Genomic DNA, 26,725 nt, shown 5'->3' with positions numbered 1-26,725 from the left:
ATAAATGCAAACAAACATCGTAAAAGAAAAAAACCAGTAAAAGTAATGTATTAGTATAAAAAACATCTTTATTTGTATAGCAACTTTCAGGACGCGCAGCTTAGACTGGTTTACAACATATAAATTTGAACTGCCTGAAATAAGGCATTAATCATTGTTCTGTGATGTCTATGTCTATAAATTGTCAGTTACTATTAAAACATGCAATAACATATATCCATTTTAGTCATCAATGATTTCCTAAACAATGTAAATGCAGAGGCAAAATTATCATAACAATGACCACGCGTAAAAATCTCTCAGCTGCATAATATATTCTCAAAATCAACATTAACAAGTAAATTTGACTTCCTGAGGTTTTCAAACAGGTCATTTTAATGGTGTTATAGTTCACAGTGGGTGACACAGAGCTCCCCTCTATCATCTCTTCAGCGTTAACTCCCTCTCATTCTCTTCTGACACCATCATATTGTGGACTGAAAACTGAGCATCGTCTCCTATATCCTGGAAGAAATATTCTTCACTTTCGCAGCTCTCCGTTCCATTCACACAGTCTGGGGTTTTGATTTGTTCAATCTCCAAGCTGTCACTGGCATCGCTACCCTCTGTGCTTTCGCTGGTGTCACGGCTGTCACTGGTTTCACTGGTTTCACTGGTTTCACTGGTGTCACTGCTGTCGCTGGCACTGCTCCCAGTGAGGTCCGATTGGCCATTGGCCTCTGTACTGCTGTTTTCTGCACTTAGGGCTTTCATGACACTGGCAATCACTTGAACCAAGCTCTGATGTGTAAAATGAAAGGAAAATTGTCTCAAATTTAATCTCATCTAAAGCAGGAAAAAGTTCAAAACTACGAGTGTGATTTTTTTTTTTATCCTACCTTCCGGACATTCTCCTCACTGCCCATGGTGTCATCTCTGGTTTCACTCACAAATCCTGCCTTTGGAAACAGAAAGGAAAAAAAGTGAGCTCAGAGGGTACGAAATGTCTAATTTGACAACAAACTTTATTTGACCAGTCTTACTTCATCAGATTGACTGTTACTTTCCTCTGAAGTCTGTGGAGAAAAAAAAGAAACATAGAATTTGAGTACTGATGCAGGATTTCATTCCCACAGCTATAAAATTAGCAATCTAAATAATGAAAATAATAATTTCCAAAGTGCAACCGTTTGATCCTCCTCCTCGCTGCTCAGGCTGCTATCTGTGGTTGCAGTCAGAGAGTCTGCCTGTGGAAATACAGGGAATATTATGAGCTAAGTGGGAGACCAAAAGGATCTTGTTCCATACATTACCGGCTGGTAGTCGGTAGTCTTACCTCATCATCTTCATCAGATTGACTGTCACTCTCTGTTGAATTCTGTTTGTGAAAAATAAATGCCATGTTTTAGAAAATGTATCTTCCCAGTTTTTGAATAATTAATTAGTAATTGATTCAACACACCGTTTCCACTGATGCCGATTCTAATGATTCTGACTCTGAACTCTGACTCTGAAAAGACACATTTGATAAGATGAATTCAGACACAATCATTTATTTATGTTATTTAGATTAAAATGACGTGATTTTCTTTTTCAATCATGTAGAAAGATTCAAAAATCCAAATAGCTCACCTGACTTGAGGCCATCTCTTCAGAGCTCTGCTGCTAAAATACAAACACACCCATTTAAGTGAAAATCGGCTGATTAAAGTGATGCACAAACTCATCTGCATTGCAAAAATAATTATTTACTAATCATCGGAAGAAGTGCACACATTACCTGAATCTCTGCGTTCTTATTTTCAGGTGTTTGTGGAACTGATGGGGTTTCAGCCTGGTGAAGAAGATAAAAGAAAGTACAACTATTAATTTAAAAATTGCAACACAACAGAAATGTATGTATTAATTCCTGTAGGCCATCCATCCATCTTTTACATTAACAACTACTCATATATGGGGTCCCTGGAGGGGTGGCGAGGTTACAAACTGAATATAACATACTTGACTTGAGGATCTTTCTTCAGAACTCTGTTGCATCACTTGAATCATTGTGGCATGATTTTCAGCAGATTGTGAAACAGACACACTCTCAGCCTGACACACACACACACACAAAAACAAGGCAAGCATAAGACAAATTATACTTAACAGTGCTTTAAAACTGCAGCACAAACAATCATTTATTCAATTTAAGGCCCTTTAACACAAATCAAGCTGTTACTACATAAAGAAATGATTCCAGACAGGCAGGATGTTAAAGCATGATCCCTAAAATTGTCTTGAGGTGTGGGATGTCTTGGAGTAACCACATCTATTGTTAGATTTTCTGCTGGCCGTCTCAACGGAACACAAATTGGCTGCAATTAAACAATTTAAGTGACAACAATTTTGAGTTTTGTGTGCAAAAAAAATGCAAATATTTAAATATGAGACTAGTTATAGAACTCACAGTGTTTGAGCCAAGCTCATTCGATTCCGAAGCGTCATTGTATACAAGCTGCCATAAAGAAGAAGTCATGATTAGGAAAGTGAAAAAACAACTAGATTAATGTTACAATAATTACTGTTACATGTTGGAGATTAAATAATTTTTACCCCACTTTCTGCCACACCAAGCTATCATGCTTTGCTTACATCTAACAGCAATGGTGACATTAAGAAAATGTAAAAAAGAAAAAATGTAAAAAAGAAAAGAATGCAGCAGAAAGATGACAGAATATAACATTTATTACATGGGGTATATACATTTATCCGTAGAAGACATTTAAGGACGTTTTCTAAGTGACAACTAAAATGTATAACTTTAAAAAGCCTGACTTCAGAGAGCAAAAAAAACAAATAAAAACTTTTCATACTTACTGGGATGGAAAAAACTGCCCCAATCAGACAAAATGCAATTATGGTAACCTTCATTCTGCAACAGAGATACATCATGGAATTAATACATTCAGTTACTAATTATAAAATGCCAATCAGAAAAAGAAAAAAAAGTCAGCATGGTGTTGAGGTTGTATTCCTGGAAAGGATATTACCACATCAAAAACTGCAGAAAACTACAATCACTCAATACATAATTATTCACCTCATTGATCGCTGGAATCAGAGCAGTGAAAAAATGTCCTCAGTGGTCCTTGATCAGTGGATGGAGCAGCAAAACGAGCGCCCAGTGGCAGCTGATGCAGTCAAGGCAACGGTGTGTGGATGCACTGTTGGAAACTCCAAGGAAGCCTTTTTTATAAGCAAGCTTAATTGAAGCAGTTGCATCACTTCCTTCCGGATGTCGCTCCACTGTCTATATTCCACACACATTTGTTTCATTCAGACAGACGGTACATTTCCTCCGCCCCCTCTCGCGTCTTCTGTAAAATATAGCTCGGCATCTTAAACCATAGGGTTTGTGGCCTGTTGAAAAAACAGCCTCACCCGCTGAGTGAGGAAAGGAGAGGTAGATGAGGTCATACTTGTTTCCGAAGAACAGGATTGTTTTTTCAGCTATACGCTCTGTATTTGACCAAAACTTTGACTGCTTTGTTTTTTCTTTCTTTCTAATTAGATACAAAGAACAGATGAGATCTGAAGTTTCAACCTCCAAAATATTTTTCTAAATAATCCAAATCCAATAAAATGGATTAAGCTTGTCATAAACTTAAATATGATAAAATAAACATGTGCATTTGGAACTCTTTGTCTTCATTGTTACTTGATGCCACTGAAAATGTGACTTGTTTTATATTGGGCACATGTAGTAGAATGCTAAAATAAAGACTTCCGTGTGTCCCCACTGAGGCCTAAAGGGGTTTCCTGGATGTCCTTATATGGGCAAGCCAAAAATGTAACGACAGAATTCCTAATTTGACCTCACATTGGATTGAAGCCATGCAAAAGAAACATGTAATTAGACAGGATGCTCGCCAGTCTGGAGATGTTTGCCAAAACCACAGCAGCCAGTTGTTGTAAGTTCCTGCTTTAGCACAAGGGAGGAGTGACGGGAGGACGGGGGACGCTTGTTATGACATACACACTCGCAGTCAACAACATGATCTTTTATTAAGACTTTCAGCCAGTTTTCCAATGGTCAGATGAGGTTTATTATATTACAGGTAAATGGAAATTTAGAACAGGACAGACCAGAGTTGTAAACCCTTCCTCGCCAAGGCGTTCCAGCAGTTTGTTGTGACTGGTCCATTAAAGATATATCCAATGAAGGAGATACAGAATCCTACAGGACAGTGTCTGGCCCTTAGATATAAGCGGTAATGGACTGAAACTAAATACATGGACTCCAGAACTTCAATATTTTTTTAAAACGTTGTTTCATCTTCATACTTTTATTGCTAAATTTCAGACAAAGATATTGCTTTTGACCATTTTAGTTGCTCTGCAAATTTATGTGATTCATACAGTATACAGAATCTGTATACTGGGTGGGTGGGGGTTGTCCTAAACCTCAGGATTAATGATATGAGTGACATCTGGTGGTCAAATGTGTCTACACATTTCATCTCACAAGTTTTTTGTTATTTAATTTTTTTATTACAAATTGTTAAACATTTCCAAAACCTTCCCGTTATCCTTAGATATTTCAAACACATTTTATCCTTGGAGTCAATCTGATTCCAGGTAAATTCGCCTACAGCAAATGATTTACAGAAAATTCTTGATCAAGTTTTTTTTGTCAGGTATTTTGTTGAATACATAACTACTGTAACCCCTTGATAATGATATCTTGGCCAGTTCTCTGGCGCCACCATCAGGCCAAACTTTAGAATTAGTTAATTATTATTAGATGTAATTAATATTGAAAAGAAAACAAACATATCAAAACACATGATGTCAGACATCAAAACATCCTGAAAGACCAAGTGTATTAAATTTGACACATACAGTGAAAGATCTCCCCACCTCCCTCTCTGTATCTCGGTCACCCAGAGACCCTCCCCAGAGACCCTCCCCAAGTCAGAAAATGTATTGACGCAATAGACCCAGAAAAAGCAGTGTGTTTGTGTGACAGTGTGCCGGCCTCCTCGAATACAAAAGGACATCTTCAAAGGACCAACACAGGCAAATACAACCCCTTGTGTGGGATTCTCATTTCTCATTGCAGCTTCCAGCCTCAGGTAAAATCTGACAGAGAGTTTTCCAGTGGTTTGAAAGGCAATTGTTTAATTACAAAATAGATATGCATGTGTGTATTTGTCTGTGAGCGACATCATGCTCGATAATTACTTTGAACTTGAACTTAAATGATCTTGAAGTGTAGTGCATGCAGTGACTGCAGGCTTGGTTAAAATGTGCAGCCCTTTTTGTGGCAGCCTAAACTTGGATGCTTTTTTGGTAGATGTTATTTTATATGATGAGCAAATATATAGTCAAAAATGAATGCACACATACATTATGTTAACCAATTATAAGCCTCAAAAAGATAAAATACAATAAATATATGTGGTACCGCGTAATATTATTATTATTATTACATCTAAAAGTTTGTATTAAATGTGTTCAAATGATATTATGTCTATATTTTCATATGTGAATAATATATAATATAATACAATATAATATAATATAATATAGAAACACTGTACAACTTATTGCTTATGGTGGTGCCTTTAACAAACACACTCACACACACACACACACACCATCCGCCTGCACCTCTTTGGGATTTACGGGGCTGAACCATTGAGCCGTTGCTCCACTGGACAGACAGACCCACTAATGTCTGTTTTGTTTCCGTCCAGAGACAAAAAAGTTTGTGGACTTAGCAAACTTTTTTCCAGTCTGGTAACTTCTGATGTTTACTTTAGTTCTGAATGTGACTTTTGTGAGAGGCGCATCTCAGAATCCTGTTACCTTGACAACGGTGGAGGACAATCCTGCAGCCCCACTTGTTATGAAAGTGTTGGCAGCATACAGATTTACTCATCTGTTGTAACTTTGGAACCAGTTAGAAGTCAAATTATAATGTATTGATTGTTTAAAATGTATTTTTAAAGAATTTATAAAACAGCATGTGAAAAATAAACCATTCATTTTTATGTTTCAGGTATGAGGGCTTGCTTAGTATTCCTCTGCTTACTGGCAGTCACAGTTGGACTTTCTGTGAGTAATTTCTAACATTTTATTTTGTTAATTTCCAACAGTCAGACAACTGCAATGTGATATTTTTGTATCTGCTTTTTTTGAATATCTGTTATTATTATTTTTCCCCAAAAGATAAAAAGTAAAGGCCATGGAAAACATCACAGATTGCACAAGACTTCAAATACAGTCAAAGAAAAGGTAAAATAAATCTAAATTGATTTCAGAAACAAAAAAAATATGAAAAATATTATTTTTTTCATGTTGTGTAACCTATACTTTTTCTTTCCAACTAAATTAGGATATGATCACAGAGGAGGCCGACAATCCACAGACCGTACCCACTTCACTCCCATTTGAGGGCAGCAGCCGCGAGCAGGAGGGTGAAGAACTGCAATCTGAAGATAACGTTAATGCTAACAAGGAGACTGAAAAGGTCGCCAAAAGCACTGCGGTTCTGCTGAGTGATGAAGACCTGGTAGAGATCCTCAGGAAAGAAGCAGAAGAAGAAGAGAAGGAAGAAGATGAGAAGGAAGCAGAAGAAGAAGAGAAGGAAGAAGATGAGAAGGAAGCAGAAGAAGAGGAGAAGACTTCAGATGACATGCTGGAAACTGAAGAAATTAGTGAAGCGAAAGATGAGGAAGAAGTGAAACTAGAAAATGATGCTGCTGCTGTAATGATGGGGAAAGAGATGGAAGTGGAAAGAACATCACTGGGGGAAAAGTCTGTTGATCAAATAGTAGATAAAGAGGAGCTCGGGGCGTTGCTGAATGATGACGGTAGCACAGAGTCTGAAATCCCAGTTGACCTTGATTACGCAGCTGACAGTGGCATCTTCCAACATATAGAGATTTCATCTGGTAAAAAAGAGACACAAACCGATGACACGCAGCCTCTCTTCAGAACGGACGTAACAGGGAAGGGGGCCAGCGAGAAAGGCCTGCCCATGATTACAGAAGACAGTGAACCAAATACAAAAAACAGAGAGGCAGCGGACAGTAACGGAATGCCTGTTCAGGATCCAAGTGCAGAATCTAAAGGAATAATTGTTGATGAGAATGAACCCGATGAAGACGTGGACCCTAAGGACACGAGGAGTGGCTCAGAGCCTGAGTCTGAGTCCACACGGGCTCGAAAGGAGGAAATGAAAAGCAAGAACATCAGTGGAAGTCTCCCCAAGGGAAAGAAAAGGAAGCAAAAGAAGAACCAGAGGGAAGGAAAGCACGCCCCACAAAGCGAGGAGACACTATCTGGACAGGAACACGGCCAACAGGATCCTCAGGAGTCTGAAGGAAGCAACACTGACAATAGAGTCCCAAAGACGAAAAGGAGACGAGCAGGGAAATGGGTAATGAGCGGATTATCTGCACTTCAATTTGTTTTCAAACTGTACAACTCCCTTTATCTGTTGTTTCAGCTCAGGAATGGGTTTGAACCGAAAACTAAAAGTGAAGCAAAAAAAAAACTCAAACAATGTGAGGTTGCTCCACATGTTTAGATAAATCGGCAAATTTCACGGTTTAGCCATGATCTGTTCTTTTTTAACTTCCTGATATATGCTCATAATTTAGCGGTTGTAACTATTTGAACGTATTTGTCTTTTCTGCACGCTCTTCCAGGGCCCTGTAGTAGGAATGAATCCAGTGCAGATACGAGCCACGGTGGATCTGTACCCCGGTTCCCGGCCTTCTCTTGCCGGAGGCGTGCATCGCTCAGAAGCCTCTGCTGGTTGGTCGGCCCACTAGATCAACATCGTCTAAAGGGAATCTGCTGACTGGATCGTTTGGTTAAACCATCATGGCCATTATCAAAACTGCTCTTCAGGCTTATGGAGAGAATAATACAGACCGAGTTGAATGAAATCACTAAACAGGAGGAATGTAGGGGTTGGCGTGTCACCGTCATCCAGCAATCACACCAAAAGTTACAATCAAGCCACTCCTTAAATGGCCTTGTGAAAACTACGTTTCAAAGATCATTGTAACTTGTCTGTCTTCTAGATCCGTGTGAAAAATTCCCCTGCAAACGTGGAAAAGTGTGCAAACTCCTTACTGACAATAAGCCGGGCTGTGTTTGTCAAGAACCGGCAGAGTGTCGTCCTGGTGTGAATGAGTATGATCATGTAAGTGCCTGCTGATAAATAAACCCGGCCCTCAGCAGTTATGTCTGAAGTTGATTGTTGCGTTTCGCTGCTGCGCAGGTTTGTGGGACGGACAACAAAACATACGATACGTCATGCGAGCTCTTTGCTACTAAATGCAACCTGGAGGGCTCAAAAAGAGGGCACCGATTGCATCTGGATTACACTGGGCCATGCAAATGTGAGCACTAAATGTTGTGAAAAATTGAAGTTGAAGTTGGTTGAAGTATAGCAATTTTTTTTTTTAAATGCTTTGATTTTTTTTCCCTTTCAGTAATTCCGGAATGCGTCGACACCGAGCTGGTGCAGTTCCCCCTACGCATGCGAGATTGGCTGAAAAATGTGCTGCTGCAACTCTATGATCATGATTCCATGTCTCCCGGCTTTCTCACCGCGAAGCAGCGATTTAGAGTAAGATGTGCTGCTCAAAGGAATATATATCAAAGTAACGGAAATGATCAGGATTATTAAAAAATATATTCTATATGCATTCAGTCAGTTAATAGTCAATTAGAGTAGGTTTTCTCCGACAGCGATGGTTTGTCTGACTATCAAACTCACGCTCCATATTCTGTAGGTGAAGAAAATCTTTGAGAATGAGAGGCGTCTTCATGCAGGTGATCACTCTGTTGAGCTGCTCGCTCAGGACTTTGAGAAGAACTACAACATGTACATTTATCCCGTGCACTGGCAGTTTGCTCAACTGGACCAACACCCTTCTGACAGGTAGATTTTTTTCGATTTCATTACAATAAAATACATCAAACTCCAATTCTCTTCATTTCTTGGATTACATTAATAAATGTTCTTGGTACATATTTTCACTATGGTATGCGTTTGGAAGCTGGAACTCTTCTCCAACCCTGTTGGTAAATGTTTTCAATTTGATGCCAGCTGCACGTATCCCTGATTGAAATACTTTGATTTGATGTCCATCTTCCCCCCGTGCAGAGCCTTGTCTCACTCAGAGCTGGCTCCACTTCGAGTCCCTCTGGTTCCAATGGAGCACTGCACCTCCCGCTTCTTCCAAGAGTGCGACACTGACAAGGACAAGCAGCTTTCTTTCAAAGAGTGGACTTCCTGTTTCGGTATCAAGAAAGGTAAGAGCAACAGCAATATCAGAAGCGTATTGTAACTCAAATACTGTTATACACATTGACAATGACGATAAATATTCTGATTTGGGCTTTTGTTTTAATGAATAATGGGATTTTGATCAAGTTAGAGTTTGATAATCTTTGGCATTTTAAGACTCTTGGATAAATGTCTTCGCATTCTGGCAAATCCTGGGATGCTGCTGCTGTTTTCACCTGAATAACACCAACTATTTATTTTCTCCACAGAGGATATGGACGTCAACCAGCTATTCTGAGCTCGGTATTTTTCTCATGAGCTTGCAGAAGCAGCCACAACACTGAAGCTTCCATGAACAGACGCAGACACCTATTATTTCTCCTCTTAAATAGAGCAAGCATTGATGGTAATTGTAGTTTTTTTTGCTTCAGGCCAAGCTTTGAAATTTGGGATTTTCTTCTGTATTCCACTGTTTGCTTAATTTTAATAGAATATAGTAAGAAGCACATTCAGATGTCTTATTAACCCCATTCATTCCAAGAAAGGGGAAAAGTTTACATCACTCTTGAGAAAAAGAAGAAGACGAAGATAGAAAATGTTTAAATAGAGTATTTCAGAAGAACTGTGTTTTATAATATTTAGTGTAGAATTGCTACTTGAATCAAGTTTAAGATTCTTTCACACCCCTGTATTCCACTGAATCAACGTTTCTTGTCATTTTAGAGAGTGCTGTAAATGTTTTTTGTACCCAAACTTTGCATTTGACCTCTCATTAAAGTTTCACGGAGAAGAATGACATTGACTCAGAATATTTCATTGCAACAGGCCGTTCATTATGAATTCCTTACAAAACGCTGTTTCATTACAGTCCTCAAATTAAAAAAATATCATCACAAATATTATATCCTAACTCGAACCCAACTGACTGACATCGATTCTAATATTATCGTGTTGTTTTTGTGGCGCAGTCCATGACATGAAAACACGAATCTGAGAGAGCAGGTAACTGATGTCTGGTGTCAGGTTTGCCACATAATCCTGAATAATGGCACCCACAAAGCAATGAATAGCCTTTAGCATGGTCATGATGATGACAGCGACTTGTTGTCTTGAGATAAAGTGGCCGACTCTGATTGGGCCTCTCTCGGCAAACACCAAATCTGACGTCGTCTACATAAGCAAAGCAAACACAGAGCTCTTCACCTGCCAGTTGCCTGCTGTGACTGAGATGCGCCATGTTCTGCACACTGTGGCTTATCTTTCAGATCTCTGCTGTAGTGGTGGAGGGCGGCGTGTCGTCAGGGAGTGCTGAGGCAGCTACCGATAAGGGACTGAAAAACGGACCAGCCGCTGGCAGCAATGCCAACCCTGGGGCTCCAAATGGGGTCCCATTAAACCCTGAAGCCCTTGTAGCACGCTTGTTTCAACTTGGCGGCTCATTTTTAATCCAACCAGTCGGGAGCCAAGCGAGTCAGAATCTAATTCCTGTTGGAGCGCTCCAACAAGCTGGAGCATTTCTTGTGGGGCAGCCAGTCGGAACCAAAGTGAATTCACAGGGGCGTGTGGCTCAGCTTGCCCGTGGTGGGCCGGTCACAATGTTTGCCCTGCTGCCACAGAGCGCTGTTGGAGGGGACCCACAGAACGCCCTGCTGACCCCCGGGCAGGTGCACGTGATCTCCCTGGCCGGGGTGAACAATCAGCAACAGCCACGAGCGTCTGGCTGGCAGGCAGCCGGCAGACTGAGGTTTCAGCGTTCAGCGGCCGCTCGCCTCAGGAGGACGCAACCGGCGGTGATGAAGGCGATGGCTGCTGAGGAAGAGGAAGAAGAATGCTCTGGGATGGAGACGGAGGAGGAGCAAACATAATGAGACGACGCAGCTCATCACAGCTGTATTCATGATTAAATGAAATAAATACAAATGTCCCAAATTTTGTTTTATGAATGTCGCTGTCTAATCACCAATAAATAATTTAAATCAATGTTTGAAAATGATGAAGTCTTTATTCTAACATATCAGTTAAATATGTGCTTGAATTAAAATGTTATTTTTAGAAATTCAAGCCAATGAAAATACTTCCAGGTGAACTTGGAAGCAAAACACTGAACAGCACCAGCCCGCGTCAGCGTGTGTGGCTCCTCTGATGTCATTTGTTTTCGTGCAAGGGACTGGAAATAAGCACAAATGTCTGTTTGCATGGCGCCGCCTGCAAACATCCCTCATCCAATGCCTTTTGCTAGTTGTGCAGAAGCATCTTGTTCATAAATCTGAAATCAATCCCTGCGAATTTATGAATCAGATGTATAGAAAATAATTTGCACAAAAAAAAAAAAATCAGGAATGAGCACTCGTTGCAACTGCAAACAGGAAGACAACGCTTCCAGAGGTGAACTCCATGACAGCGTGCAATTAGAGTGAAGATCCAGACCAAGCGTACACAGATGGTGTTTACCTGCTCTGCTGCGGGCTGCCCTGTCAGCAGCCAGAAAAACACCTTTGCCAGACAGCCTCAGCGCCCAGACAAGTTACCCAGCCGACCACATTTGGGAATGAATGTCTCTAGATGGCTCTAAACACCCTGAGAAAACGTGCTGATGAAACATGACAGAAATCCAGTGAACAATTTACTCGTTTGAATTTTGATGAACTGTAAGTGTACACATGTTTTCCGAGTTTGTCCAGAGAAGCATTTAATGGTGATGTCATTTCGATTATAATAATATTTGACAGTGAAAAGAGAGAAACTCTGCTTGCTGTCATCAGGGGGTGTAGCTCAGTGGTAGAGCACTTGACTGCAGATCAAGAGGTCTCTGGTTCAAGTCCAGGTGCCCCCTGCACAGGGAAACAGGATATCATTATGGAATTTAATGTTGTCCTTCAGTACAATGATATTTTTTTCTTCCACTGAACAATCTACCAGTTTAAACATTTGATGAACTGTAAGTGTACACATGTTTTCCTAGTTTGTCCATAGAAGCATTCAAGGATGATATCAGTTGTATAATAATAATATTTGTCAGTGAAAATCGAATTACTCCTGATTGTACTTCATCACAGTGGCTGAATATACAGACTATTCTTGAGGCCATTGGGGGGTATAGCTCAGTGGCAGAGCATTTGACTGCAGATCAAGAGGTCTCTGGTTCAAATCCAGGTGCCCCATGTACAGGGGAGCAGGACATCCTTAGAATTCAACGTTGTCCCTAAATTTTAAGAAATACTATGATAGTTATTTATTCCAATATACAATCTCATAGTTTAGATCTTCGATTAACTTCTAGTGAACATGTTTTCCTAGTTTGTACATGAAAGCATTCGAGGATGATGTCAGTTGTATAATAATAATATTTGTCAGTGAAAATCGAATTACTCCTGATTGTACTTCATCACAGTTGCTGAATATACAGACTCGCGTTCCCGTCGTCAGGGGGTATAGCTCAGTGGCAGAGCATTTGACTGCAGATCAAGAGGTCCCTGGTTCAAATCCAGGTGCCCCCTGTACAGGGAAACAGGACATCCTTAGAATTCAATGTTGTCCTTAGATTTTAAGAAATACTATAATAGTTATTTATTCCAATATACAATCTCATAGTTTAGATCTTCGATTAACTTCTAGTGAACATCTTTTCCTAGTTTGTACATGAAAGCATTCGAGGATGATGTCAGTTGTATAATAATAATATTTGTCAGTGAAAATCGAATTACTCCTGATTGTACTTCATCACAGTTGCTGAATATACAGACCCACATTCCTGCCGTCAGGGGGTATAGCTCAGTGGTAGAGCACTTGACTGCAGATCAAGAGGTCTCTGGTTCAAATCCAGGTGCCCCCTGTACAGGGAAACAGGACATCCTTAGAATTCAATGTTGTCCTTAGATTTTAAGAAATACTATGATAGTTATTTATTCCAATATACAATCTCATAGTTTAGATCTTCGATTAACTTCTAGTGAACATGTTTTCCTAGTTTGTACATGAAAGCATTCGAGGATGATGTCAGTTGTATAATAATAATATTTGTCAGTGAAAATCGAATTACTCCTGATTGTACTTCATCACAGTTGCTGAATATACAGACTCACACTCCTGTCGTCAGGGGGTATAGCTCAGTGGTAGAGCATTTGACTGCAGATCAAGAGGTCTCTGGTTCAAATCCAGGTGCCCCCTGTACAGGGAAACAGGACATCCTTAGAATTCAATGTTGTCCTTAAATTTTAAGAAATACAATGATAGTTATTTCTTCCGATATACAATCTCTTCGTTTAGATCTTTCATGAACTTCAAGTGAGCATGTTTTCCTAGTTTGTACATGAAAGCATTCAAGGATGATGTCAGTTGTATAATAATAATATTTGTCAGTGAAAATCGAATTACTCCTGATTGTACTTCATCACAGTGGCTGAATATACAGACTATTCTTGAAGTCATCAGGGGGTGTGGCTCAGTGGTAGGGCATTTGACTGCAGATCAAGAGGTCTCTGGTTCAAATCCGGGTGCCCCCTCGCAGGGAAACAGGATATAATTATGGAATTTAATGTCTTCCTTCAAATTTCAGAAATACAATAATATTTTTCTTCCAATATCCAAATCTACTAGTTTAAATATTTGATTAACTTCAGTGTAGACATGTTTCAGAGGCCGCCCATGAAAGCATTCAGGGTTGATGTCAGCTGTTTTCCTCCTGTGACTACAATCCGCACATTTTCATGATTCACTCTTTGGTTTTTAGTTTGTATCTTCCAGAATCCTCCAGCAAACCTTCATAAGACTGTGATTAACGCTGTTATTGCTTGTGGTCTTTCAGCTCTATGGAGAACAATGTCTCATCAATGAATGGAAGGAAGTGTCTTTGAAAATAAGCAGCTCATGCTATCACATTTCTTTGCATTTCCTCCAGCAGAAAAAAAGATGTCATGTCAGAATGACACGTGGTGACAAATACAGTCCGTAAACAGGTCAGTCTTCTAATTGGTTCATAATAATCCATGGCACTGATAAAAGGTCCTCTAAATTCAGAGAGCAACTATAGTCCAGCTTGGCACATATAATTTGAAAGACACACAAAGAAAATATTAGGTACGTATTCCATGACTTAGAGTTTATAATAACGAGTTATTAATTATTAATAACATTTTAAAATACACATTTTATTCAATACCATGCAGGTTTAGGACAACAAAATGAAGCTCCTCCTCGCAACATTTGTTGTAACTGTCTGCTATGTGAGTATCTTGTCTATCTATCTATCTATCTATCTATCTATCTATCTATCTATCTATCTATCTATATTATCATGTATTTAAATTTTGTTTTCTCTGATCTACTTGTAACTACAGCAGTCAACTAAATGTAATAGTGTAAAAGTATTATAATATTTGTCAATGAAAAGTGAATCGCTCCGGATTGTATTTCTGCACAGTGCTCGACGGGACAGGGGGTATAGCTCAGTGGTAGAGCATTTGACTGCAGATCAAGAGGTCCCTGGTTCAAATCCTGGTGCCCCCTATAGACGAACTAGGGACAGTGAAATGAGGTCTCGTTTTTTAATTTCCACAAAGTAGTTTGTTCATTTACCATCTATGTTGTGTCTTTTGTTCTTGCAGGTCAATGCAGACAAGGTTTGCAACATTCTTATAAAGTAATTTAAGCATTATGAGTGTTAATGAATTAAAATTTGATCATGACTGATTAAGGAGATTTCTCTTTTATGCTCTCTTACAGACAAAGAGGTTGTTGGCAGCTATGAATGCGGGAATGATGACAGGCATGAATGGAGGTTTGGCAAATGGAGTCATCCCTGGGATGCTGGCTGGAGGGCTGAACCCCGTCTTGGTAGCTGGTGGTGGGGCAGGTGTGTTTGGGCAGCCACAGTTTGCTCAGGTCAGTGTATCAAGTGTTAATGCTAATTAGTTTATTTACTGTAAACCAACAAATACAATTCACATCAGAAATGAACTGCAAATGATTTTGTTTAAAAAAAAAGTATAGATTTTTGCCTTTGTTTTAGTTTTTAATTGTAAATTTAAAATATAATTGGGTTTAAAAAAATGCTTTAATAGAACATTTAAAAATATTAGCTCAGATGTTCAGAAACATGCTTTTAAACTAATAATACACTGCTGTAAATAATCCCTGTCTGTTACTCAAAGGTTGCTCCTGGACTTCGTGTGTATGCGTTACCAGCCACCCTTCCCAACGTGTACCCTGTCCCTGCAGTCAACACGGTTGGTGTTGCACATACTGACAAAACTTCAGCTGGTGTTGCCTCTGCTTCAGAGCATTCATTTAAATCTTTCTTACATACTGACAGCTTCCGTTCATGGGAGTCCCTCAATTGGCACCAATCAATCAACCGCAGCAACCTCTGATGGTAGATCTCTCACAGCCAATCATCCATCACAGTCTTTTCAGCCCATAATATATTTTTATGCCAATAAAAACATTTCTGTCTTTGTTTAGGGGATTACAGGTGGTGCCATGCAACAGCAGTATCCTCTCCAGCCAGATCCCTTTAGAAGATTCAGGGTATAGGAACCAAAGTACAGTTTGTAGTAGATGTATCAAAAATATAGATGGAAACTACATTAAACTGTTCTTTGACTCCTCAGCGTCAAATTATGAAACAGGACAATGACCGGAAGGCCACAATGGATACTCAGGTAAATTTAATTGGAGGTCAGATAATCTTATTTATGTGGATCGGATTGTGATCCATGCATGGAGTCTGTCTCACTGATTCAGTCCCTGCTCCTTCTTCTTTTCCTCAGATTCCAGCGCCCGCCTACTGAAACACCGGCAACAACATCCTGTGATGATGGTCATGAGGATAAATAAAATCCCACTGTTAAAAACCTTTTTTTTTTTTTTACTTTAAAACATAATTCATATTATTTAGTCAGTCACTAATGATTGTGGATACTTGCTGTGAAGCTCACATCAGTTTGAATCTCTTATCAGCAAAAGGTTAATTGTCTTGTATGTGTCAATTGTGCAATAAATACCGATTAATACAAAAATATAAAGTCTGCTTCATTAAACCTTTATAACGTCATACTGTTGTATTAAATCAGCAATAAGCTGTAATTAATTTACTTAAGGGTAAATTGCCATCTGAAAGATAGGGAGCATAAACATACTAAATGTTGGAGCATCAAAAATATCTCTCCCCTTTAGACCGTACTGCAAAAGCATTAAAATCTGCATTATATCTGAAAAAACAAATACATAATCTCGGGAGAAAATAAATAAAATGCCCCACTCTGCTCATGCATATGAATAACGTATCTCTGCATGGTTTCAGTGCCACTCATAACCTGTAGTGGGAGATGCCATATCCAGCTTAAATCTGCAGGATGTTCTGCAACACTCTTCTTTAATGAAATTGATGATCTGTCCATTTTTTTCAGACAATTCAATTCAATAATTAATAATCAACATTTTATTAGATACCAAAGCCAGTGTGCTGTGACCAAAACTGTTACCTCCCAGCTACAAGCTTTACTAAAAACATGTAAGGAGGGCATTATGCTCTCATGTCCTCTAAACCAAAAATCAAAGCAGGCAATGTAAATTAATATTTAATCCATCCATCCATTTTCTTTAATGGATGGATGGATTAAAAGCAAGGCCCCAATTTGGATTTGAACCAGCGAGCCTTCATGCTGTGAGGCAACAGCGCTAACATACTATTTCAAAGTGAGATTCTTTAGAGATTCAGACATCGCCATGGCGTCATGCTTAATGACATACTTACCTGTTCCGTGTTGTAAGTGTCTGAGTCGGAGAAAGGCCATGAGAAATGTCTGTCGTGCTGACCACACATTGTCTGGATGGGCTGGCAGTGGACTATAACAGCTCTCAAGGACCGGATCTAAAGGGGGTATGGACAAGGTGAGGAAAGACGTGCACAGGCAGTGAAAACAGAACGAGAGAAGAGGTAAAATTATTTTTGCATCATTCACGGTTTAAGTAACATTTCTGTCATTATTGTTTAGTTTTAATTCTGCGCATGGTGGAATTTTTAATAGTTTGTTAAAATGTGTGATTTTTAAAAAACAGACTTTAAAACATCATGATGCATCATACTGCCTTCCTTTTGGTATTTCTATTTGGAAACAACTTTGCTCTTCCAGTAAGTTAAAACTTTTATTTTCTAAATTGGAAGCAATTCCTTTTTTTGTTATTTGTTATTTTTTTTACATTTTCTGTTTTTACTTTTATTTTGCAGATACAGATTGGGATTATTGGAAGCAATAGCAATGAGGTAATTGTAGTATAAATATAGTTGAATCTCTTATGTTTTTGAGAATAACATTGGGAAATTAAATACTAACCCTGTCGTGTGTTCAGCTCCTGAGGCTGAATGGTCTCACTCTTGCTTCTCTTGGACAGACACAGGTACTGTGAGTTTATTACTATAAATATTATGAACAGTGTGGCAATTTAACCAAACCCTTGCTACTATTCCCACAGTATGTGCTGCAACAGCAGCAACCCGAGGTGCTGCTCACTCCACAGGTGGTGAACTTGAACCCTCAAATGACAGGTCCCTTCAATCCCCAGCTGCTTTTCCCCAACCAGGGAAACCAGTTTCCACCAGGGGTTGTCCCCAACGGCCAAGAGCAGTTCAGCCCTCCATTGGACCCCAACCTTCCGAATTTCCCTCAGCAATCGCAAAACACATTTCAGGTAAAGCAAAAGAGCATGAAGTCACAATGATAGTTCTGTCGCATCAGGTATAACTTCAGCTGCTGTCAAGCTATTTTTATTTATGTGTTTATTTATTTTACAATTAAATGGAAACACGTGTAATTGTTTTGAATGCCCTTTAGATGTTTCCCAGTTTCCAATATCCGCCTTATGGATTTCCTCAGTATCCCAGTCAGCAGGTAAGAAGTAAAAACGTATTGACATGTGTGTAAAAGTGCAGAGCTTGATATATTTATTTTAATGCTCTGTGGAGTTTTGAAAATATTCCCTTTCTCCACAGGGCTTTCCTTATTTTGTGCCACCTTATGGCTATCCTCGGCAGAGGACCAATGTGATGCTTCAGCCAAACAACGGTCAGCAAACCCTGGAGAGAGTCACACAGAGACCACAGCTCCCCCTACAGGTGAGACGTGCAAGAGGCCATGATCAGGAGAAAGATTTTATTTTCTTCAAATAAAAATAAATGCCACTGTTTTACGATGACCAAAATATATGTTGTCAGTGCATATTGGGCTCTTATTTAGTGAACTATACCAAAAGTAGAAACTTTGAAATGATTGAGGTTAGAGACGAAACAGCAGACATGCTAAATACAAGACAATATAATAACGGCTGAGGAGGATGTTGACTCGTGTGTGGTGACTGTGATGCAATGACAGCTGTCTGCCTTACTGGCCACACGCTGTCTGTCTGGTTTAGTCCCGCTTTATTGTTCAATAACTCATAAGTAAATGAGCAATTCCTGCAGACTCTAATGTTCTTTGCTCAATATTATTGTTATTTGATGATTTATTTATTTATTTTTGGTGTGTTTTCTAATTAACTGCCTGTTGGTTTTGTCATTGGATGTAGATTTAAACTTTAAATGTAGAATATGCAGGTTAATACTTTTTCAACACTATTTTTTGGGGGAGTATAATTTCCTTGCATATCTGCATTTTAGCGGTCTTCCCAGCCTAAGGTGCAAACAGAACGAGTGAGTACACAAGATAACAGAATTTCAACTCTTCATTGCAATCCTTAATTGTTGTTATTTATCCAATAAAACTGATAAATGTGCTGCAGTTTAGTTTAATTCCTCTGTACCTTTCTATACCTTTATCAGACATGGCCACTGGGGACACAGAAGGAGTCCACAACACTTCCTCCTGATCCTCGTGGCGATGCATCTGGCCCAGGAATTGACGAGGTATGAGTTTACATTCACACGTATGCAACCTTGGTTTAAATTAGAACGCAGATATATCATTGTCATTTAATTATGTGTTTTATTTTTTCTCTTTTCATTTTTCTTCAGGGTCAATCCAACTTCCCCTTCCTATTTGAGCCTTAGAGCTCATTTGAGAATTGACCAGATGAAGATAAAAAATAAAAAAAAGCATTCTTCTGGTAAATGTAATAAAATGTGTGATTTGTGGACTTAATTTCTACTGAATTAAAGTTATGTTGCACTGACATTGTCTTCCTAGTTTGGGGAACTTGCCCTGAGATTACACAACATTCCAAATAAAAACTTTAACCAAAAACATTTGATTTTGAATTTAATTTTGCGGCTGCATAACTTCGCACAGAAAAACGACTAATTACAGGAATGACTTTCTAGAATATACCACATGAAAGAAATAGTCTTCTTTGGCATTTGTTGCTCAGACTTGTAGCTGTTGTTTTCCTGTGGAAAGTGGGGGAGAAAAGACAATTTGTCATCAGCAGTCAACAAACAGATGATAATTTAATGAAGCATAATTAGTAGCACTCTGCTAACACCTTCACCTTTCAGGAGTTGGAATCTTGTTTTTCCCTTCAACAAAATCATGATTACTATTATTTACTGTTTGTTTGTTCTGTGTTTGCACATAGGGTGGAAGCACATGACTGAACATGACAGGTATTTTTTAAAGACAGTTCATTGCTCACCTGTAAAATAGGCAATGTCATAAAGAATGCAGCTCATATATAAATGTTGAGTCAAGTATCCAACCCCGATCTGACAGGTTTCACTATAACCCACCAAGATGTTTATGTTTAATTGGGAAGATGAAGCCAAATGTAAAAAAACAAAAACAACGCTCCTACTCCTGTAATTTAACATTCATACCATACCTCCCAGATACTCAGCTCTTTCATATGGTGCCATGAAAAATCATAGTTTAATCATAGAAAAACAGTTTAGACTATAAACATGGAGAAGATGGGTGGCCTGAAATGTTTGTACATGTGCCGCTCAAGGTTTGAAGGTTCAGTGTTTATCATATTAAACTGTATCTTATTTATTAAATGTCTGTGGAAACTGACATATATCATATATCAATCAGGATCTGTGTACTTTTTTTGTGTGTGTGGTACTTCTATGACGTAAATTTAGATTGATGAACAACACGGCATCACCCCATGTTGCTGGTTGACTGGTAAACCTCAATGTGGCAGCAAGACTCTGGGAATTTGCCAGCTTGTCACGAAATCATTACCACACACGGACATATCGTCCTATGAAACCAAAAGAATCCCTTCAACCAAAATAATAAAATTGTATACACCATTAAAATAAACAAAAATCTCAAATCAAAACCACCCAAATTTATAACAGTTTTGATGTCCTTTGCCTCACTCCAGATTTCTTTTTCATCTCCGTTGGTCAGTCCCATCATTTTTATGGGTTCCATTTTTAGATGTTATTTTGAAGGGCTGACATCCAGGTGATTTAACGCTTCATATGATCATATGATTTCTCTGTGTCTGCGGTACTTATTTCTTCTACGAGCTAATAAAACAATGCTACGTATTCCGCTGTCCAGGTGTGGCTTCCATCTTCGATAGTTAGCAATACATTGGAATGCAAAGGCAGACTTCCTATTGCACAACCACTGCAGTTTCCCAACAATGCTATATGCTGATGAGATGACCATCCTCTCCTGTAACTGTATATAAGTCGGGCACGCCGTTTGGAGCGACACAAACGCTCTCGCGAGACAGCCTGCTTGACTTGTGAGGTGTGTTAATCTTTTTCACTTTGTTTCGCTGCAGTTGATGGTAGGATTTTTCAATATATTCAGTAAATATACTCCTTCATTTATGACATGCAATTGCCATTTCCTTCTCAATAGGTGTGATTCCTGTAGCCATGCTGAAAGAAGTGCTTGTGCTTGTATGCCTCCTGAGCCTCACTCTGGCTCATCCTGTGAGTGTAACACTCTCTACATACAATAGAGAGTTGTATTTATTTATTAACATTGACACATAATTAATGTAATATTACAACACATGCAATATTAAATAGGCAAATAATTATTTTCTGCAGTTGGATCCAGAGCCCAAACGAGTTGCTCGGTCTGGGTCCGACTCCTCTGGCTCGGATTCCAATGAGGTAAGCCCTCTCTCTATCCTCTAGCATTCAACAGGAACAACACCGGATTGTTTTTTGTTTTTTTTAGAAACTCCTTTGCTTCCCATAATAGCAATGAATAAGTCTGTTTTTTTTAAAGGCTACTGCCACCCAGAGGACAACAGTTGCAACAACTGCAGCAACTACAGCAGCAACTGCAGAACCAACGCTGTCTTCAGACCAGCTGTTCCAGCTTATGCTTGCCCTCATCCAGCAACAATGAGGCACTACCTGCCTGCATCCTTTATCCCCATATTAACCAGTGATCAGCTTAATTAAAGACAGCTCATATTCACAGATATTGATTTTTAAATGAGCTATTCTTTGTCTGTTTGCCTCTTTCCAAATTTAAATGATGCTGTTTTATTGTAATTTCATAATCATGAGTCATTTGGATCAGAATCACTGCACTGTCCTTCGCATCTGCAAAATAAACTTGTAAACAAATGTATTTGTTGTTCTTGTTATGCATAAGGTATATCAATGAAGTTGTGCAGAAATGTTTGCATATACAGTATAGACATTACAAGATTGTTAGACAACACTATATAAAGTAACAGTACAGAATATTTTAAGACATTTTGCTCATGTGTTACATGTATTTTTTTTAATACAATATTATATTAAATTAGTTAGCCCCCAAGTATGTGATTTACAATGAATTTTTAACAAACATTTAAATGCATTAAATACAAAATAAATACAGACTGTTAATGTCCAAACCAAGAATACCCCCCCCACTACTAAAACTTTCAGAATGTTATGCAATCTGAAAAGGAAACTTTCAATAATTGGATACTTTAACTACATTTTAATACCTCCATTATAAGTCACAATGGTGTTTGGGTTGGGGTGAGGAGATCTTTGTCACTCTTGCTGCTGCTCCTGCTTTATGCATGGGGCACTCTGGGACCTGGTGCATCCAAAGCCACTGAGTCAGCTTCCAACTGTTCTGGAGCTCGAGATGGAGGAAGCACGGCCACAGCAGAGCAACGTAAACAGAGGGTCAGCGAGTGCATGGAGTTACCTAACCAACCTGTCAAGCACTCAGCTCACAGTGTCTGGATGTCTTTATTTATTCATGCTTATTAGAGATATATGCCTTTCAACCTCAACCTCAGTCAGAAGCAAACATCAGAGCAGCTTTCTGTTTGATATTTTCATCACACTTGCTGCAGGAAGTCCTAATTACAGGGTTTCAGTTTCTCACGTTTTTAAAGAAAACCACAAGTTTTAGTGATTAATGGTGGAAACAATACTAGTCTACTACAAAACATCGGTTAAGGCATTAAGAAATAATCTAATCCTTACTGTCCCAGCCCACAAATGATGAAATAGAACCCACATATGACTCAAAGTACAGCCAGTCACAGTTTCCTGGGATGTCAGTGAGATCTTTAAGGGTTTTGGCATGCCATTTAGGAATTTATATAAAGGGAATATCAGTTACAATAAATAATTAATAAAATCAGACTCTCCCCAAATCCCCTAATTTGTTGGAGCCGAGAACAAATCCCTAAATGTGAGATAACGCATCTCCCCTCTGACCTCAGAGCTGAATGCTTGAAAGATGACTCACCGCAGATGTTCTTAGCGTGTCGACATCAGATGAGGTCATCAAAGACAGCGTTGGACAGGCCTTAGCAGAACTTTGTCAATTGTTGGACATCAGCTGAATATTAATAATAGAAAATGTCCAAAATGAAATGGAAAACCTCCCGTAGGTGGTATGCAAATGTAAGATTTCACAGTCACAATATCCAATAAATCATTCATATGTTATTTAGTACAAGTTTGAATTTATTATCAAAACAAAATATACTGCAAGGTTTCTTTTTTAAATAAAGTTTAATCTTTGCTGGAAGCTTTCAAAATGACATGCTCTGTATTTGAGACAAATCCAGTAATGATAAATTTACTTTTCTTGACAGTCAACAATGGAGAAGAATTTATTTTGTCCTTGGACAACAGATGTGACGATTTTGATGAGACAGATTCTGTTTAATAAAACTTCTATATAGGAGACACAACAAATTGTAAAAAATAAAATAAAAATAAAAATAAACATTTATAACTGTGTCCAACATTCCTGTGTTTTTTTATCTGCAGCAATTATCAGTTATTATGTTCACTTTAAAAAAGGCAAATTTGGCAAATTTCTGTGTTTATGGGCATGTGTAATTTTGCCTCTTCATTTTGGGTTCCTTTCTATTTGATGAGAAAGCAACTCACTAGAAATAATAAAAAAAGACACATTTATATATGGGTTTGTGTTGTAACAGTTAAAAATGTTTAAATAAATGCAGTAAAAAAGAAAAAATGAGAATTTGATTCTGTGGGCTGCAATATAAAATGTAGGATGTGCATTTGGATTTATTGTGCATATTAATATTCTCCAGGTGTGCCCCTCATAATTGCTTTGACAACCAATTTCCTCACCTTGGAGGTTAAAGATTTCCCAATAACTGCAATTTCCCAACAGTACCAAGCGCTGATGTGTTGACATCCCACACCCATGAGCGTATAAATGACCAGCGTTCAGAGCGACACTAACAGATTTGTGAGACACTCAGTCTACCTTGTGAACACTCAAAGGTAATTATTTTTATGACTCTCATGTGCATTTTCTCGGTGGGATTGTGAGAAGATTCTGGAAATGCAACTAATCATGTGCTTGTTATTTCCCTTTTTATTGCTTTTCAACAGGTGTGATCGTTTGCAACCATGCTGAAGTTGATATTTGTTCTCGGATGCCTCCTGAGCCTCGCTCTGGCTAATCCTGTAAGTGTCGCACACTAACAATCTTCATTGTCACTGTTTATATATGCTGAATCATAACTGTGTGATAGTGTAATTAAAGGTGAGTACCCTGTACATTAAGTGACTTATGGATTTCCTACAGATGGTGGAGATTCACAAGCGACTTGCCCGCTCAGATTCAGACTCTAGCTCTGACTCTGACTCCGATGAGGTGAGTATTGATTATCGGTTGACACACCTGAATGTCACATACTGTCAAATTCTTCAGAAAACTGCAGCGTTGTAAGTTTGACAAGGAACGCGTCTTATCTTCTTGAAGCGCGCTCCCACCCGGACAACAGCAGCACCAGCAGCACCAACAGCCAATTCCGGACTGACTCAGGCCCAGCTCCAGGTCATTTTGGCCCTCATAAAACAGCTGACTGCAACTGCTACCACCACTGCACCTACTACCACTACTACTACTACTACAGCTGCTCCAACAACTACCACTGCACCTACTACTACCACTGCACCTACCACTACTACAACTGCCACTACTACTACTACTCCTCCACCTTAACTTTCGTTTTGCAATCAGCATTTCTCAAAGTGTGTGTTTCTTATCTTACAGCATGCATATATGCATGTATGTACATCTATTCATATAAACATACATATATACTCATTTCTGTGCACTAAGTATTGCAGTATCATGGAGGTTCAAAGAAAGATTCCTAGTTTCAGAACCTTCACTGCTTTCCACAGCCTGAATCGGATTGTGATAGACTCCACCGAGGACCGGGGGCGACAATGAGCCACCATGTATTTGTTTGGCAACACATTCCACACCCATATGTGTTTGAAAATGTCAAAACGAGTGTGATTCAGATGAAAGCGGTTGCTATAAATTGTCTGTGGATGTTTTGAGCTTTTTAAATGTTGGAAACTTCTGAAATAAATTAATTTCTCCAGTCAGCCTCCCTCCTTTATCATTTAAGTAAAACCATAAATCAGGATCATAATAATGTAATAATTATTAATAATACATTGACAGCATCATCATCATCACTGTTGTCTTCACCTGTAATTACATAGCATCTCTGAAGTAAGAAATGCAGGTCAAGGTGTTTTTCAATGCAATCAGAATAACAATACATTCATAGAAGATATCAAAAGGTCCTTATCTTGGCAAGGTATGTTTTGACCCAAAACAATTATTATTTAATCTAAATATATATATATTATTAGAAAAGGTATAAAATACATAAAATATATAATTGTTTCAGTTTTGTTAGAAAATCGGATACGTGATCAACTATTTATTTTTTGTTTTTGGATCCTGCCTCCTCTGTTATATTGACATTGTATTGAATCAGAGGGTAACATGTAGGTTTTATAGGTTCAAAACAAAACAATAAATCTATAAAAACAATGGTAAAATGATTGAATGTGTTAAAATAGTCAGATAACATATTTTAACCATTTACACCCTCCAGGTGTGGCTCTCATAATCGCATGGCTGATCTATTTCCTCACTGTAAAATGTGGAGTAAGAAGCTTAATAATAATAATGATTAATAATTTCCCAAAAATGCTGTAGGCTGATGAGATGACAGCCACACCCATGACAATATATAAGCAACGCTCAACACTCAGAGCAACACAAACTCCTCTGGAGACACTTTATGAAGACTTGAATGTAATTCAGTTTTTATTTTATTACTTTTTTCTATTTGAAATAAGTAGAGTGTGTATATTATATAATATGTCCTAGAAATGTTCTCTAAACCAGCTCATCTAATCATGTGCTTGTTATTTCCTTTTTATTGCTTTTCAGCAGGAGTGATCATTGCAACCATGCTGAAGTTGCTATTTGTTCTCGGATGCCTCCTGAGCCTCGCTGCTACTCATCCTGTAAGTGCAACTGACTCACAAGCTCCATCGCTGTCACTGATTTTATTTGTTCAATCATAATGGTAATAGTGTAATTAAATGTGAGTGCCTTATACATGCGACTTGTGGATTTGCTGCAGATGGCGGGGCTTCACAGACGACTCACCCGCTCGTATTCTAGCTCTGCTTCTGACTCGGACTCTAATGAGGTAAGTATTTTCGATATCAGTAAACACATTTTTGTTTAGGTAAGTTCTCTGCCGTTGGTTTGATGATGAATGTGTTTGATTTTGTTGAAGGTCGTCCAGGCAGCGACGGCAGCTCAAACACTGACTCAACAACAGTTGTACCAGATCATTCTCGCCCTCGTGCAACAAAATACTGCGACGACAGCTACAGCTACTACCACTACTACAGCAGCCACTACCACTACTGCTACTACTACCACTACTACTACAGCTGCTACTACTTCACCTGTTACTACCCCTGGCCCAGGCACCACTACCACCACTCCTCCTCCTTGAGGTTAACTCCATGATATCAGTATGTGATTACTTGATTCTTGATATTTGAAAAACATTTTGATTGTTATTGTTTTTTTCTAATCACTCTTATTTTATGTTTTCTCAGAGTGACACTTTTCAGCTTTAAATGATGTTATCTTCTTGTGTTTTTCATTCGCTGTTCCCTTTAAATTAGAGTTAGATTTTCAAACACTTGTCCCTGTA

The 26,725-nt window shown here is 38.7% G+C and overlaps 4 protein-coding genes, 2 long non-coding RNA genes and 7 other non-coding genes across 14 annotated transcripts; 12 read left to right on the top strand and 1 right to left on the bottom strand.

The window, feature by feature from the left end:
• Positions 1-153: 153 nt before the first annotated feature.
• On the bottom strand, positions 154-2,892 carry LOC137912888 (dentin sialophosphoprotein-like). Its single transcript, XM_068757023.1, has 11 exons — positions 2,839-2,892; positions 2,429-2,476; positions 1,981-2,073; positions 1,760-1,813; positions 1,612-1,644; positions 1,442-1,489; positions 1,316-1,357; positions 1,167-1,226; positions 1,014-1,055; positions 879-938; positions 154-780 (listed from the first exon to the last, which is right to left on the bottom strand). Exons 1-11 carry the CDS (start codon positions 2,890-2,892, stop codon positions 421-423), a joined length of 894 nt encoding a protein of 297 aa, XP_068613124.1. The 3' UTR covers positions 154-420.
• A 3,135-nt stretch (positions 2,893-6,027) lies between these two features.
• LOC137912876 (SPARC-like protein 1) lies at positions 6,028-9,572 on the top strand. Its single transcript, XM_068757009.1, has 10 exons — positions 6,028-6,081; positions 6,196-6,261; positions 6,362-7,408; positions 7,680-7,788; positions 8,061-8,182; positions 8,261-8,381; positions 8,475-8,611; positions 8,778-8,926; positions 9,152-9,300; positions 9,544-9,572. Exons 1-10 carry the CDS (start codon positions 6,028-6,030, stop codon positions 9,570-9,572), a joined length of 1,983 nt encoding a protein of 660 aa, XP_068613110.1.
• Positions 9,573-12,035: 2,463 nt separating this feature from the next.
• trnac-gca (transfer RNA cysteine (anticodon GCA)) lies at positions 12,036-12,107 on the top strand. The gene has a single exon. It is a non-coding gene; the product is annotated as a tRNA-Cys (tRNA).
• A 257-nt stretch (positions 12,108-12,364) lies between these two features.
• Positions 12,365-12,436, top strand: trnac-gca (transfer RNA cysteine (anticodon GCA)). Its single transcript has one exon. It is a non-coding gene; the product is annotated as a tRNA-Cys (tRNA).
• A 263-nt stretch (positions 12,437-12,699) lies between these two features.
• Positions 12,700-12,771, top strand: trnac-gca (transfer RNA cysteine (anticodon GCA)). Its single transcript has one exon. It is a non-coding gene; the product is annotated as a tRNA-Cys (tRNA).
• Positions 12,772-13,034: 263 nt separating this feature from the next.
• Positions 13,035-13,106, top strand: trnac-gca (transfer RNA cysteine (anticodon GCA)). Its single transcript has one exon. It is a non-coding gene; the product is annotated as a tRNA-Cys (tRNA).
• A 263-nt stretch (positions 13,107-13,369) lies between these two features.
• Positions 13,370-13,441, top strand: trnac-gca (transfer RNA cysteine (anticodon GCA)). Its single transcript has one exon. It is a non-coding gene; the product is annotated as a tRNA-Cys (tRNA).
• Positions 13,442-13,704: 263 nt separating this feature from the next.
• trnac-gca (transfer RNA cysteine (anticodon GCA)) lies at positions 13,705-13,776 on the top strand. Its single transcript has one exon. It is a non-coding gene; the product is annotated as a tRNA-Cys (tRNA).
• Positions 13,777-14,707: 931 nt separating this feature from the next.
• Positions 14,708-14,779, top strand: trnac-gca (transfer RNA cysteine (anticodon GCA)). Its single transcript has one exon. It is a non-coding gene; the product is annotated as a tRNA-Cys (tRNA).
• Positions 14,780-17,155: 2,376 nt separating this feature from the next.
• Positions 17,156-19,316, top strand: LOC137912863 (uncharacterized). The gene is made up of 7 exons (XM_068756996.1): positions 17,156-17,164; positions 17,747-17,962; positions 18,106-18,162; positions 18,264-18,386; positions 18,927-18,959; positions 19,110-19,172; positions 19,281-19,316. Exons 1-7 carry the CDS (start codon positions 17,156-17,158, stop codon positions 19,314-19,316), a joined length of 537 nt encoding a protein of 178 aa, XP_068613097.1.
• Positions 19,317-20,943: 1,627 nt separating this feature from the next.
• Positions 20,944-21,804, top strand: LOC137912890 (uncharacterized). Its single transcript, XR_011106369.1, has 4 exons — positions 20,944-20,970; positions 21,085-21,158; positions 21,279-21,344; positions 21,463-21,804. It is a non-coding gene; the product is annotated as an uncharacterized lncRNA (long non-coding RNA).
• Positions 21,805-23,902: 2,098 nt separating this feature from the next.
• On the top strand, positions 23,903-25,079 carry LOC137912887 (threonine-rich protein-like). The gene is made up of 4 exons (XM_068757022.1): positions 23,903-23,957; positions 24,069-24,143; positions 24,265-24,333; positions 24,442-25,079. The coding sequence occupies exons 2-4, from the start codon at positions 24,087-24,089 to the stop codon at positions 24,682-24,684; spliced, it is 369 nt and encodes a 122-aa protein (XP_068613123.1). The 5' UTR covers positions 23,903-23,957; positions 24,069-24,086; the 3' UTR covers positions 24,685-25,079.
• A 702-nt stretch (positions 25,080-25,781) lies between these two features.
• LOC137912889 (uncharacterized) lies at positions 25,782-26,725 on the top strand. 2 transcript variants are annotated; one of them, XR_011106367.1, is made up of 4 exons: positions 25,782-25,803; positions 25,942-26,018; positions 26,138-26,206; positions 26,297-26,725. It is a non-coding gene; the product is annotated as an uncharacterized lncRNA (long non-coding RNA). The 2 variants fall into 2 exon arrangements; XR_011106368.1 differs by having other exon boundaries at positions 25,784-25,803; positions 25,945-26,018.

This window comes from Brachionichthys hirsutus, unplaced genomic scaffold (genome assembly GCF_040956055.1).
Source record: "Brachionichthys hirsutus isolate HB-005 unplaced genomic scaffold, CSIRO-AGI_Bhir_v1 contig_248, whole genome shotgun sequence".
Classification (NCBI taxonomy): Eukaryota; Metazoa; Chordata; class Actinopteri; order Lophiiformes; family Brachionichthyidae; genus Brachionichthys; species Brachionichthys hirsutus.
Note: the sequence above shows the minus strand (reverse complement) of the source record. Positions and strands in the feature narration are given on the sequence as shown.

Excerpts from the sequence above, each read along its gene's own strand:
- LOC137912888 (XM_068757023.1), bottom strand. The coding sequence starts at position 2,892 with ATGAAGGTTACCATAATTGCATTTTGTCTGATTGGGGCAGTTTTTTCC. Across the intron at positions 1,490-1,611 it reads AAGAGATGGCCTCAAGTCAG|AGTCAGAGTTCAGAGTCAGA; the intron begins GTGAGCTATTTG and ends GTGTCTTTTCAG. Across the intron at positions 939-1,013 it reads AATCTGATGAAGTAAGACTG|GCAGGATTTGTGAGTGAAAC; the intron begins GTCAAATAAAGT and ends CTGTTTCCAAAG.
- LOC137912876 (XM_068757009.1), top strand. The coding sequence starts at position 6,028 with ATGAGGGCTTGCTTAGTATTCCTCTGCTTACTGGCAGTCACAGTTGGA. Across the intron at positions 8,382-8,474 it reads TTACACTGGGCCATGCAAAT|TAATTCCGGAATGCGTCGAC; the intron begins GTGAGCACTAAA and ends TTTCCCTTTCAG. Across the intron at positions 8,612-8,777 it reads CCGCGAAGCAGCGATTTAGA|GTGAAGAAAATCTTTGAGAA; the intron begins GTAAGATGTGCT and ends CATATTCTGTAG.
- LOC137912863 (XM_068756996.1), top strand. Across the intron at positions 18,387-18,926 it reads GACCACAGCTCCCCCTACAG|CGGTCTTCCCAGCCTAAGGT; the intron begins GTGAGACGTGCA and ends TCTGCATTTTAG. Across the intron at positions 18,960-19,109 it reads CTAAGGTGCAAACAGAACGA|AAGGAGTCCACAACACTTCC; the intron begins GTGAGTACACAA and ends CTGGGGACACAG.
- LOC137912887 (XM_068757022.1), top strand. The coding sequence starts at position 24,087 with ATGCTGAAGTTGATATTTGTTCTCGGATGCCTCCTGAGCCTCGCTCTG. Across the intron at positions 24,144-24,264 it reads GCCTCGCTCTGGCTAATCCT|ATGGTGGAGATTCACAAGCG; the intron begins GTAAGTGTCGCA and ends GATTTCCTACAG. Across the intron at positions 24,334-24,441 it reads CTGACTCTGACTCCGATGAG|CGCGCTCCCACCCGGACAAC; the intron begins GTGAGTATTGAT and ends ATCTTCTTGAAG.